The sequence below is a fragment of the Scylla paramamosain genome, chromosome 2 (genome assembly GCF_035594125.1).
Source record: "Scylla paramamosain isolate STU-SP2022 chromosome 2, ASM3559412v1, whole genome shotgun sequence".
Taxonomy (NCBI): Eukaryota; Metazoa; Arthropoda; class Malacostraca; order Decapoda; family Portunidae; genus Scylla; species Scylla paramamosain.
In genome coordinates, this window is record NC_087152.1 from 28,019,147 (window position 1) to 28,033,528 (window position 14,382).

Consider the following 14,382-nt stretch of genomic DNA (forward strand, 5'->3'; position numbering starts at 1 on the left):
TGTGGTTTTTTGTAAACACTAAGTCCAACTGTGATGGTTCTTCTCCTCTGCATCTTGTAGCCTTGTTCACCCATTGCCTCATTGTATTCATCATCATGGTTTGCATAAGTTCTTCACTTCATGACCCAACATTTTCTTTCACTTCCATCTCCTCCCTGTTAATTCCTTTAGTGTTGAACTCACCTACTAAGAGCACTTTGTTACTTTTTCATATCATTTCCTCTATACTATTTTTTGTTTCTAGTTGCATACTTTTAAATTTATTGGTCTCTCATGCATTAGGTTTTGGTAGTATGTATGTCACAATGATTTTCCTTTTTCACTTCCTTTGATCTTAATCACAACCACACTCAATGTTTCTGCCATTCCATCACCATATTCCACTTCCTCAACAACAGTATCCTATTTTACTAATATCATCACTCCTTCTCCTCCCTTTCCTTTTCTGTCTCTCCTCCATGTGCTGTATCCTTCCTTTGCAAATCCCAGCTTTATTTTCTCTTTTATATTGGTTTCTGTCAAACATACCACATCTGGTTCATTGTTCTTTAAGTATTCTTTAAGTTCCAATAGTCTCAACACCAAACCACCTACTTTAGTATTCATAATCTTTAAACTTCTGCTTGGTGATCTCGCATGGCATCTTTGTGCCACCATTTCCTCACTTTCATGTTCACAACTTTCCAGATGAATCTTCTCACTTGTTCCTGTTTTCTCTCCTCATTTTTTGACTGGGCCTCTACTCTCAATTCTTTGTTTACTTCGCTCTTCTTCATTCATGTCTCTTTTTATCCATATTTCCCTCATTCCTACTTTTGCCAATTTTCTCTTCTTTGCAAGACAACTTCCACTGCTGTTTGTGACATGAATCATATTTTCATTGGTCTTGTTCTATTTTTGTTTATTTGTTTGTTCTACTTTCCAATCCTGTAAACTACTTCAATTTATTTGATTATCCCCTCTCCTTCCTCCACCACTTTTGCTATAATTTTCTTAGCCTGTTTCACCTCTTCTCTCTCTCTAGCTATTTTCATGGGTAGTTTCTTCCTCTTAACCTTCAAATACCACCACACATCTTTCTCTGTACTGTTTCTCTAAGAAAATTACTTTTTCCGTTATTACTTTGATAACTTGCTTTTCTATATCCTCATTGTGTTCCTGTTGCTGTTGCCTTATTATCTCCTCCATGCCCACCTTTTATTGTTGTTGTTCTCTGTCTTCTTTCCAACTTTTGACTTCCTCTGTCACAGGAGGAGGCAGTGGGCACCTGCCAAAATGATAATTACTCCCAGTTAGGTCTAAAGCACTGGATCAGGGGGTGCTGTGAACTTATCATTAAACCCAGCTATGACCTCATAGAATATTTCTCTTTGTGTCTCACAATACAAGAAGGCATTCACAGTCTGCCCTCTAAAGACAACTCTCTTCCTTCACAAAACTAATTACACACACACCCTTCACTCAAAATTCAGAATTATCATGGTGACTTCTACACCAGCTTTGGAGTCCCCATCTGGGGAGGGGACCACAAATATCCCCAGGTCAGACTGCTCTTCTGGTAACTTCTTCAACATTTGCAGTCTTAGATCTAATTTGCAATCTGTAGAACACCACCTCTCCTCTACTAAACCTCGCCTCGGGGAAGGTCGCCGACCGTGGGTAGTGTTGGTGTGTCCATACTGCCTCGACCGTGCGTGCCCCGAGGTCGGGCTGTCGTCAGCGCAGGGCTGCTGCGGCTCTTGACGGGCCGTAGCTTCATCTTCTTTTCCTCACTGAAACACAGGTGTCTGAGGCAACCAACAATAGCCCCTTTTCTGTTCCCTCCTACTTTCTCTATCCTCATTTTCATTCCAAAGTTGGATGTTGCATTTATGTGCGCAGTGACTTAACCTGCTCTCATTCCCACACTCATGAATCATCCGAGTTTTCCACCATCTGGCTATGACTACAGAGTCACTCTCAAACTAAATGTGCTGTACACCTCTCACCTAACTCCTCTGACTATAAGAAATTCTTTGACTACTTAACTTCCAAAGTGGATCACATTCTGACTCTCTTCCCTTTTGTGAAAATCTCCATTCTTGGAGACTTCAATGTTCACCATCAGCTTTGGCTTTCCTCTCCCATCACTGACCATTCTGGTGAACTAGCCTTCAACTTTGCTATCCTCCATGACCTAGAGCAAGTGGTGTAACACCCTACTTGTTTTTATGACCATCTTGGAGATACACCAACATTCTTTACCTTTTCCTAACCACTAATCCTTCTGCTTATGCTATTACCCTCTTTTCTCTGTTGGGCTCCTCCATTCACAGTCTCATATCTATATCTTGCCCTATTGTTCCAGTTCATGCCCCATGATCCCCCTAAGCGGAGGTGCTTCTAGTGTTTTGCCTCTGCTAGTTGGGGGGACCTGAGGAGATATTTTGCTGATTTTCCTTGGAATAACTACTGCTTCTATGACAGAGACCTGTCTCTATGTGCTGAGTGCATAATAGAGGTGATAGTGTCTGGCATGGAGGTGTACATTCCTCATTCTTTTTCTTGACCTAAACCTTCTGAACCTTGGTTTAACACAGCCTGTTCTTGTGCTGTGCATGATAGAGAGGTGGCCCACAAAAGGTACTTGAGCCTTCCATCACCAGAATCTCATGCACTTAATATTTCTGCCCGGAACCATGCCAAGTCTGTTCTCCGACTAGCCAAAAATTCCTTCATTAATAGAAAGTGTCAAAATCTTTCAAGATATAACCCCTCGTGACTTCTGGCATCTAGCCAAAAACATCTTCAATAACTTTGCTTCTTCTTCTTTCCCTCCTCTATTTCAACCAGATGGCACCACTGGTATCACATCTATTTCTAAAGCTGAACTCTTTGCTCAAACCTTTGCTAAGAACACTACCTTGGATGATTCAGGACTTGTTCTTCCCTCTCCTCCACCCTCTGACTACTTCATGCTACTTATTAAAATTCTTTGCAGTGATGTTTTCCGTGTCCTTGCTGGCCTAAACCCTCGGAAGGGTTATGGACTTGATGGGGTCCCTCTTATTGTTCTCCAAAACTGTGCCTCCTTGCCTAGTCAAACTCTTTCAACTCTGTCTACCTTTCCATCTTTCTAGAAGTTTGTCTACATTCAGCCTGTTCCTATAAAGGGTGTCTGTTCTAATCACTTAAACTACCATCCCATTGCTTTAATTACTTGCTTATCTAAAGTTTTTAATCCATCAGTGGGAAGATTATTAAACATTTATCATTTCACAACCTTCTATCTGATCTCTAGTGAGGGTTCTGTCAAGACCACTCTACTGGTGATCTTCTGGCTTTCCTTACTGAGTCTTGGTCATCCTCTTTTAGAGATTTTGGTGAAACTTTTGCTGTTGCCTTAGATATATTAAATGCTTTTGAGTCTGGCACAAAGTTTTGATTTCCAAACTACCCTCCTATAGCTTCTGTCCTTCTCTCTGTAACTTCATCTCAAGTTTCCTTTCTGACTGTTCTATTGCTGCTGTGGTAGACAGTCACTGTTCTCCTAAATCTATTAACAGAGGTGTTCCTCAAGGTTCTATTCTGTCACCCACTCTCTTCCTATTATTCATCAGTGATCTTTTAAACCAAACTTCTTGTCCTATCCACTCCTACGCTGATGATACCATCCTGCTCTTTTCCATGTCTTTTCATAGATGTCCATCCCTTCAGGAAGTAATTACTTCACATAGGAAAGCCACAGAATGCCTGACTTTTGATCTCTCAAAAATTTCAGATTGGAGCAGAGTAAACTTGGTATTGTTCAATGCCTCAAAAACTCAATTCCTCCATCTATGAACTCAACACCACTTTCCAATTATCCCCTCTTCTTTAATGATACTCAACTATCCCCCTTTCTACAATGAACATCCTTGATCTCTCCTTTTCATATAATCTATTCTGTCACCCACTCTCTTCCTATTATTCATCAGTGATCTTTTAAACCAAACTTCTTGTCCTATCCACTCTTACGCTGATGATACCATCCTGCTCTTTTCCATGTCTTTTCATAGATGTCCATCCCTTCAGGAAGTAATCACTTCACATAGGAAAGCCACAGAATGCCTGACTTTTGATCTCTCAAAAATTTCAGATTGGAGCAGAGTAAACTTGGTATTGTTTAATGCCTCAAAAGCTCAATTCCTCCATCTATGAACTCAACACAACCTTCCAATTATCCCCTCTTTTTTAATGACACTCAACTGTCCCCCCCCTTCTACATTGAACATCCTCGGTCTCTCCTTTTCATATAATCTAAACTGGAAACTTCACATCTCATCTCTAGCAAAACAGCTTCATAGAAGCTGTTTTCCTCACCCCACCCCCAGGTGCTAACTCTGCACAAAGGCCTTATCCATCCATGTATACAGTATGCTTCACATGTCTAGGGGGGGGTTTCACTCATACCGCTCTTTTAGACAGGGTGGAATCAAAAGCTTTTCATCTCATCAATTTCTCCCCTTTAACTGACTGTCTTTAGCCTATTTCTCATCACCTCAATTTTGCATCTGTAGCTATCTTCTACCACTATTTTCATGCTAACTGCTCTTCTGATCTTGCTAACTGCATGCCTCCTTTTCTCCCACAGCCTTGCTGCACAAGTCTCTTCTTTCTTTCACCCCTATTCTGTCCTCCTCTCTAATTCAAAAGTTAACCAGTATTCTCAGTCATTCATTCCTTTCTCTGGTAAACTCTGGAACTCCTTGCTTGCCTCTGTATTTCCACCTCTCTATGACTTGAACTGCTTCAAGAGGGAGGTTTTAAGACACTTATCCTTCAGTTTTTGACTACTGCTTCAGACCCTATTTCGGGAACTGGCATCTCAGTGGGCTTTTTTTTTTTTTATTATATTTTTGTTGCCCTTGGCTGGTGTCCCTCCTACATTAAAAAAATAAAATAAATAAATAAAGAATATAAAATTTTACTTCTCCAGCCCTAACCTCTGTCTTTAACTCTTCATTTTCTTCCTTGAATTTCTTAATTTCTTCACAGTACTTCTTGTTTAAATCCTCTATTTTTGTCACCTTTTCACTCAGTTCTTTGTTTTCCTTTTCTTTTTCCATCTCCCTCATTTTCATCTTTATTATATCACTGGATATCTTTTTTTACACAATCACCATCCACTTCTCTTTCTTTGTTCCTTACCTTCATCATTGCTGTTAAGCTACTTATTTATTCTTCTGTTTTCACATTTTCTTCAATTTTTCTCATTTGCTTATTTGTGTGAGCCACACTAAGATACTCTTCCTTGAAGCCCTCAAAGATATTTGGGTTTATGCTGGCCACCATCTTCCCTGTTGATATCACCGACCACCAGTATTTACCTTGTGTCACTCTCTCATTTCTCCCTTTTGGACACTCCTTTAGTAACACTGCACCCACACCTTGCACAAGACCTTATTATGGAGACAGGACTGAAAGATTGGCTCCTCTGCACAATCAAACCTAGGTAGTTCCTTGGAGCTGCTGTGGATGTGAGCAATCAGCTGGGTGGTGCATATATGTATGGTGTGTGTGTGTGTGTGTGTGTGTGTGTGTGTGTGTGAATAAAGATTTTCATATAATTGCCAGCTCTTGAGATATTGTTGTAGTGCTACAGAATGCTGAGAGTTATACTGTGATAATATTGTGACTGAGATGAAAGCTTATGAGATTGCCATTAGTAGCACTTCTTGAAGGGTAGCTTTCAAATCTGAGTGAAAAAAAAAAGAAAAAAAAACAAGATTATAAAAAAATAGAGTCCCTTGCTGGTTATGCAAGGATGGGTTGTCTTTGAATAACATTCAGATTTCTCTGGCCAACACTGTGCTTATGCCCTACTGGCTTGTGATATTGTGGTGTAGCATCCCTTCCTCCCTTCTAATAAATTTATGACCAATATTGAACAGTCCTGAGAGCCAAGCTGATGTTTGCAACAATTTCTTGATTAGACAATCTCCCTTACTAAGGCATAAGTAGCTGAAATCTAGAACTCATTAAAAAGTTCTCTGGGTCCCATAATACATAGTAATAGGATAGAATAATACACTTATGCAACCACAAAATGAGCCCCTAAGAAGGGTGAGAAAATTCAAACTGGATCATATGTCCTTTTGATAGAGTATGGCACAAAGCATTTATTTCTAAACTACCCTCCTATGGCTTTTATCCTTCTCTGTAATTACATCTTAAGTTTCCTTTCTGACTTCTATTGCTGCTGCTTCTGTCTGATCACCAGTATGAGTTCCATCAAGGCTGCTCTACTGGTGATCTGGCTTTCCTTACTGAGTCTTGGTCATCCTCTTTTAGAGATTTTGGTGAAAATTTTGCTGTTGCCTTGGATTTATCAAAAGCTTTTGATAGAGTCTGGCACAAAGCTTTTATTTCCAAACTACCCTCCTACAGCTTTTATCTTTCTCTCTGTAACTTCAGGTTTTCTTTTTGACTGTTCTGTTGCTGCTGTGGTAGATGAACACTGTTCTCCTTCTAAATCTATTAACTGTGGTGTTCCTCAGGGTTCTGTCCTGTCACTGACTCTTCTTGCTATTCATCAATGACCTTCTTAACCAAACTTCTTGTCCTATCCACTCCTGTCCTGCACTTTTCCATGTCTTTTCATACACATCCAACACTCCAGGAAGTAAACATTTCACACAGGGAAGCTACAGAACACCTGACTTCTGATCTTTCTAAAATTTCTGATTGGGGCAGAGCAAACCTGGTATTGTTCAATGCTTCAAAAACTCAATTCCTCCATCTATCAACTTGACACAACCTTCCAGACAACTATCCCCTCTTCTTCAGTGACACTCAGCTGTCCCCCTCTACTGTACTGAACATCCTCAGTGTGTCCTTTATGTATAATTTGAACTGGAAACTTCACATCTTATTTCTAGCTAAAACAGCTTCTATGAAATTAGGCATTCTGAGACTTCTCTGCCAGTTTTTCTCACCCCCCCCCCAGCTGCTGACTCTGTACAAGGGCCTTATTTGTCCATGTATGGAGTATGCTTCACACGTCTGGGGGTATTCCACTCATACCGCTCTTCTAGACAGGGTGGAATCAAAAGCTTTTCATCTCATCAACTCCTCTCATCTAACTGACTGTCTTCAGCCTTTCTCTCATCGCAGCAATGTTGCCTCTCTAGCTTTCTTCTACTGCTATTTTCATGCTAACTGCTCTTCTGATCTTGCCTTCCCTCCTCCTGTGGCGTCGCTGCACAAGACTTTCTTCTTTCTCTCACCCCAATTCTGTCCACCTCTCTAATGCAAGAGTTAACCAGTATTCTTAATCATTCATCCCTTTCTCTGGTAACCTCTGTAAGTCCCTGCTTGCATCTGTATTTCCACCTTCCTATGACTTGAATTGCTTCAAGAGGGAGGTTTCAAGACACTTATCCTTCAATTTTTGACTACCGCTTTCGATCCTTTTCTGGAATTGGCATCTCAGTGGGCTTTTTTTTTTTTTTTTTTTTTTTTTTTTTTTTTTTTTTTTTTGCCTTTGGGTAGTGTACCTCATATATATATATATATATATATATATATATATATATATATATATATATATATATATATATATATATATATATATATATATATATATATATATATATATATATATTCAGGATAACCTTCAGGATAACTTATGATCACCAAAAATTGTTTACATTGTCATGAGACATTAGACCAAAATTTTGTTTGAAAACCAAGTTGTTTGAAAAGGGAGGCATTTGGTAACCAAGGTTCCACTGTACATACATATATATACTTTGCAAGCCTATATTAAGCTAAAAGCTTTTCAATCAGAATTATAATTATTATAATGATACTAAAAAGTACAGACCACTAAATATAACTGATGATGATGATAATAATAATAATAATGATAATAATAATAATAATAATAATAATAATAATAATAATAATAATAATAATAGTAATAATAATAAAAGCAATAATAATAATGTTCTTGATAATACTAATGATGATGATGATAATAATAATAATAATAATAATAATAATAATAATAATAATGAAAATAATAATAATAATAATAATAAATTTTTTTTTTAGTATTTAAAGTAAATAATTTCAATTTCCATTAGTTTCTTGAGTTTGATGGTCTTCATTCCATTTCTTACATGCACTAATATACCTTTTCCATTCATATTTTGATGGTATTTTGAGCATATATTATAGCCACCAATACTTTCTTCATATGATGTTTATTTTATATATTTAATCAAAGTTGGGTCATTGTTATAAAGTTGGGATCATCAACACATACATTGATAATTGATCACCATATTTTGATTGCATATTAGACACTTTTTTTTAACTTTCTAATTTCTAATATAATAATATAATCTCTCTGTCTCTCTCTCTCTCTCTCTCTCTCTCTCTCTCTCTCTCTCTCTCTCTCTCTCTCTCTCTCTCTCTCTCTCTCTCTCTCTCTCTCTCTCTGAGTCAACCCTTCATTTGCTATAGAAATGAGGTCTGAGTTGTCTTTTTCTGTACACACACACACACACACACACACGCACACACACACACACACATTTATGCCTGGGGGTGGTTGGAGGGTTCTACAGAAGAGGTGGTGATGGGTGAAGGAGGAATAGAGAGGTAGTCCACAAAAGGTACTTATGCCTTCCATCTCCAGAATCTCATGCACTTTATATTTCTGCCTGGAACCATGCCAAGTCTGTTCTCCAACCAGCCAAAAACTCTTTCATTGACAGTGTCAAAATCTTTCAAGATCTAACTCCCTTGTAACTTCTGGCATCTAGGCAAAAAATATCTCCAATAACTTTGCTTCTTCTTTCCCTCCTTTATTTCAACCAGATGGCACCATTGTTATCATATCTATTTCTAAAGCTGAACTCTTCACTCAAACCTTTGCTAAAAACTCTACCTTGGATGATTTTGGGCTTGTTCCTCCCTCTCCTCCACCCTCAGACTACTGCATGCTACCTATTAAAATTCTTCATAATGATGTTTTCCATGCCCTCACTGGCCTAAACCCTTGGAAAGCTTATGTACCTGATGGGGTCCCTCCTATTGTTCTCCGAAACTGTGCCTCCGTGCTTGCACCTTGCCTAGTCAAACTCTTTCAGCTCTGTCTGCCAGCATCTAACCTTTCCTTCTTGGTTGAAGTTTGCCTACATTCAGTTTGTTCCTAAAAAGGGTGACCGTTCTAATCCCTCAAACTACAGTCCTGTTGCTTTAATTTCCTGCCTATCTAAAGTTTTTGAATCTATCCTCAACAGGAAGATTCTTAAACATCTATCACTTCACAACCTTCTATCTGATTGCCAACATGTGTTCCGTCAAGGCCGCTCTACTGGTGATCTTCTGGCTTTCCTTACTGAGTCTTGGTCATCCTCTCTTAGAAATTTTGGTGAAACTTTTCCTGTTGCCTTGGACATATCAAAAGCTTGTGATAGAGTGACACAAAGCATCTGACACAAAGCTTTGATTTCCAAACTACTCTCCTATGATTTCTATCCTTCTCTCTATAACTTCATCTCAAGTTTCCTTTCTGACCATTCCAGTGCTGCTGTGGTAGACGGTCACTGTTCTTCTAAATCTATTAACAGTGGTGTTCCTCAGAGTTCTGTCCTGTCACCCACTCTCTCATTATTCATCAATGACCTTCTAAACCAAACTCCTTGTCCTATCCACACCTATGCTGATGATACTACCCTGCTCTTTTCCACGTCTTTTCATCCAACCCTTCAGGAAGTAAACATTTCATGCAAGGAAGCCACAGAATGCCTGACTTCTGATCTTTCTAAAATTGCTGATTGTTCAATGCTTCAAAAACTCAATTCCTCCATCTATCAACTTAACACAACCTTCCAGACAACTATCCCCTCTTCTTCAATGACTCTCAACTGTCCCCCTCTTCTACACCGAACATCCTCGGTCTGTCCTTTACTTATAATCTGAACTGGAAACTTCACATCTCATCTCTAGCTAAAACAGCTTCTATGAAGTTAGGTGTTCTGAGACATCTCTGTCAGTTTTTCTCATCCCCCCAGCTGCTAACTCTGTACAAGGGCTTTATCTGTCCATGTATGGAGTATGCTTCACATGTCTGGGAGGTTCCACTCATACTACTCTTCTAGACAGGATGGAATCAAAAGCTTTTCATCTCATCAACTCCTCTCCTCTAACTGACTGTCTTCAGCCTCTCCCTCATCGTCGCAGTGTTGCACCTCTAGCTTTCTTCTACCACTATTTTCATGCTAACTGCTCTTCTGATCTTGTTAACTGCATGCCTTCTCTCCTCCCGCAGCCTCGCTACACAAGACTTTCTTTTTTCTCTGACCCCTATTCTGTCCACCTCTCTAATGCAAGAGTTAACTAGTATTCTCGATCATTCATCCCTTTCTCTGGTAAACTCTGTAAGTCCCTGTCTGCTTCTGTATTTCCACCTTCCTATGACTTGAATTCCTTCAAGAGGGAGGTTTCAAGACACTTATCCTTCAATTTTTGACTATCGCTTTGGACCCTTTTCTGGGGCTGGCATCTCAGTGGGCTTTTTTTTATTTATTGGATTTTTGTTGCCCTTGGCCAGTGTCCCTCCTACTTAAAAAAAAAAAAATGGGGAGGGTAGGGAAGGAAAAGTTATCAGAAAAAAGATTAGTGGACAGCTGTATGTTTGCACTTGTGGGTGAGTCTCTCTCTCTCTCTCTCTCTCTCTCTCTCTCTCTCTCTCTCTCTCTCTCTCTCTCTCTCTCTCTCTCTCTCTCTCTCTCTCTCTCTCTCTCTCTCTCTCTCTCTCTCTCTCTAAAAGAAGTAATAGACACATGCCCGCTACCTGTATTTATCAGTAATTGAGCGTCAGTCTGTGTTGGTATTCATCACTGATAAGATGACCTTCCCATCTGCATCAGCACACACACACGCACACACACACACACACACACACACACACACACACACACACACACACACACACACACACACACACACACACACACACACACACACACACACACACACACACACACACACACACACACACACACAAGAGAGAGAGAGAGAGAGAGAGAGAGAGAGAGAGAGAGAGAGAGAGGAGGATAAGAGGGCAAGGAATGAACCAGGGAGGGGGGAAAAAGTGTACCTCCATACAGTCTCCTTTCCCAGGGGGAGGAGTGTGGGATCAAGAGAAGGATAGAGGGGATATGGAGGACAAGGGAGGGATCATAGGGGGAGAAACTGTGATGTAGGCTCTGCTGATGATAGAGAGTGGGGCATGGTGTAGCTCATTTATGTGATTGGTGGTAATAGGGAGGGTAGGAGGAGCAATAAAAAACTCAAGGACAATATATAGAGTCTTTAGCTGGAGACAAGATAGAGTACCAGATCACTCAACAACAACTAAAACAGAAAGTAATTATGACACCTATGTAGGCATCATTGAATTAAAAGGGTAATTAAGGATATGTATTTCAATTTCATTGTATATTCTTGATGACACACAAAAAAAAACACTTAAATATGTAAAAATACTATATTTCTGAGCTGAAATGGATTAATCATGTTTTCATTAACTTCATTGGAAAAAATAGTTTTGGTTCGCAAACAATTTGGCTTGTGAACTAAGACCCGAAATGAATAAGTTCATGAACCAAGGTTTTACTGTATTCGACTGCCATGTAATATGAACTATATATATATATATATATATATATATATATATATATATATATATATATATATATATATATATATATATATATATATATATATATATATATATATATATATATATAATTTAATTTTTAATTTTTTTCTTCTTATTTGTTTATTTATTTATTTATTCATTTATTTATTCATTATTTATTTATTTTTTTAATCTAATAACCTCAAACTTCTTAGCAAACAAGCTCGCCAAGCCTGGTAGATTCAACTCATAAAGGCTGATTTTACAGTCGCTTCATTTTGTTATGATCATTACCAATGAGTGGTGATCACCACGAATGACAAATCTAATTTCACAGTTTATTTATTTATTTATTTATTTATTTATTTATTTATTTATTTATTTATTTATCTATTTATTTATTTATTTATTTTTTTTTTTAACCAGAGCAGAAATTGGAACCTTTGGTAATGCTGGCTTGGGAGCTTGGACCCTCACCAATGGAGCTTACCAGTGCATTTATTTTTTTTGCAAATTGGTCAAATTTTTATCCTCTTGTAGTTGTGTTATTTTCTAAATTATATATTAAAATTAATTTAACAGTACAGCAACACTTTATAGGCTATATTAGTATAGAATAAAAAAAAAAAAATTGCATGGCATTGTGAACTCACTTAACCAGCTGATGAAAACTTCAAGTACCTATTGCCCTTACTTCATTTGCTACTCCTCCTTGGTGAAACATCTTTAATAATACTGACATGCATAGGGTATATGGAATTTGTCATCTAAGAGAAATATTGCAAAATATTGAAACAACATTACCATTTAGAGGGCTAGATTTGGTTAGGTTAGGCTAGGTTTAAATTCACTTCATTAATTTCATTGGTAATTCTTTTTTTCTTTCTTTTTCTTTTTCTTTTCTTTCTTTTTTTTTTTTTTTGGCTAGATGTAAATAGTCAGTCTCAAAATTTATAGGATAGAGTTATTTTCATAAAGCCCAAAATATTTAAATCTAATAATGTATGTTTAAATCAATGAGGGAGAGAAATGGTAGATGATTCATTATGTGCCTGGTTGGCATTGCAGAGTTTCATGAATGTCAGATAGATATTCAAAGGGAGGAATTTAAATCACAAAATGTTACTATAATATCTTTAGATGGATATGCCATGTTGAAGGCATCAGTGATATATTTCCATGCCTTTTTTTTTTTTTTCTTCCTAGTGCTGTTGTGGTCAGTCCTTTTGTCAGTAATTGACTCATTTTGTCTAATAAGGCTGCTCTGGCATAGCAATATTACCAAATCAGAGGTCTTCATTTTGTTATGATCATTACCATGTAGGGAATTACTGAAACCACAAAAAATTACTGAAATTGGATTGAGGTGTTGGTAAGGCTTTTTGTTGGGAATGTTACCAAACAACTGTGAAATTATCCCTAAGAGATGAAGTCTGTCTTTGAAAGAGATTCATCTTATTATAAAAGTAATTTCTTACATTTATGAAGTGAACACTGTTTCTTGTAAATATATTTTAATTAATTATTCACACTGAAAGTCTACCTTTAGAGTAAAATTTTTTTCTTCAGTATTCAAAAATATACCTAAAAGGAGGATATATGACTTATTTTGTACTGTTGAATCAGTCTGATATTTCTCCAACTTGTAGGACAAAGAGAGTACTGTTGAATCAGTCTGTATTTCTCTAACAGTCAATAGGAAATACTTACATTGGTGTGAAAGATGGTGGTGTTTCCCATGGGCTGTAAAGGGTCACACAATTAGGGAAAACCTGACGCTCCATCCCTCTCTTATTTCAAGCCCCTGAGAAGAAGTCTGGCCAGCTGGACACAGAAGAGCTTGGTAAACCTTCCACTCTAGATCTGAGTGAGAGATTTGTTGTTTGTTGACTATGATGTTGCTGCTAGTAGTGTTGATCTCCTCCCCCTCTGGACTGATGGGGATTCTTCCAATATGCATATATTTTCTCTATCTTATCTGCCCCCAAGAACTCATGTAGGCTTAATGAAATACTCCTTAAGAGGTATTTTTTAAGGTTTTGTCTATCAAACTGTAGTCTTGCTACTTAGTTAGTCTGTGTGATCAACCAGATAGCTTGTCCTGAGATGATGCATGTAGTGTTCATGTCTTGTATTCCCTGAATGTTAACTAGGTGCAAGAAAGATATAGAGTAAAGCAATTGCGGTCCTCCTTTGTGAATCTTCCCTGATGAGACAAGGCACAGAGGGAGACGGAAGATCAGTTCCTCCTTAAACCCTGTTGGTTGTTTCTTTAAATGCGTGGAAAGAGTATGTGTGAGACTAAAAGAAGCGGGACTGAGAAAGATTATGTTTGAAAACAAGAGTTGGATGTATTCACTTTATGAAACATAAGTGAAAGGAAAAGAATATTTTGAGTTTTGAATGGTGAGAGGAAAGTTAGGTGTTGAGAAAAAGAGGGAGGGAAGGGAAACCATAGGTCTAACAGGGTGTGATGGACTGGAGGGACTTGTATAATGATGATAATGAGGCAGATGACCAGTGGAGAAATTAAATGCACATTCAGTTTGAAGAATTCCTGTATGATCATTTATTATGTAGCATACTAAAGAAAAAATGAATAAATAAATAGAAAAATAAAAGATAATTAAAACAATAAAAAAAAATAAAAAAAATATATATATATATATATATATATATATATATATATATATATATATATATAT

The 14,382-nt window shown here is 37.7% G+C and overlaps 1 protein-coding gene across 15 annotated transcripts in view; it reads left to right on the forward strand.

Annotated features, from left to right (window-relative positions):
- LOC135112651 (pre-mRNA-processing factor 40 homolog A-like) overlaps nt 1-14,382 on the forward strand; it is a 214,961-nt gene that overhangs the window by 59,209 nt on the left and 141,370 nt on the right. For 7 of the 15 annotated variants that reach the window (XM_064027284.1, XM_064027350.1, XM_064027264.1 and 4 more), the window contains one exon: nt 13,479-13,544. The exons of 6 other annotated variants lie outside the window; for them this stretch is intronic. In XM_064027284.1, coding sequence (XP_063883354.1) covers nt 13,479-13,544 — 66 coding nt within the window. The remainder of the gene's footprint in view (nt 1-13,478; nt 13,545-14,382) is intronic. 2 more of the 15 variants (XM_064027319.1, XM_064027302.1) reach the window with 1 other exon arrangement.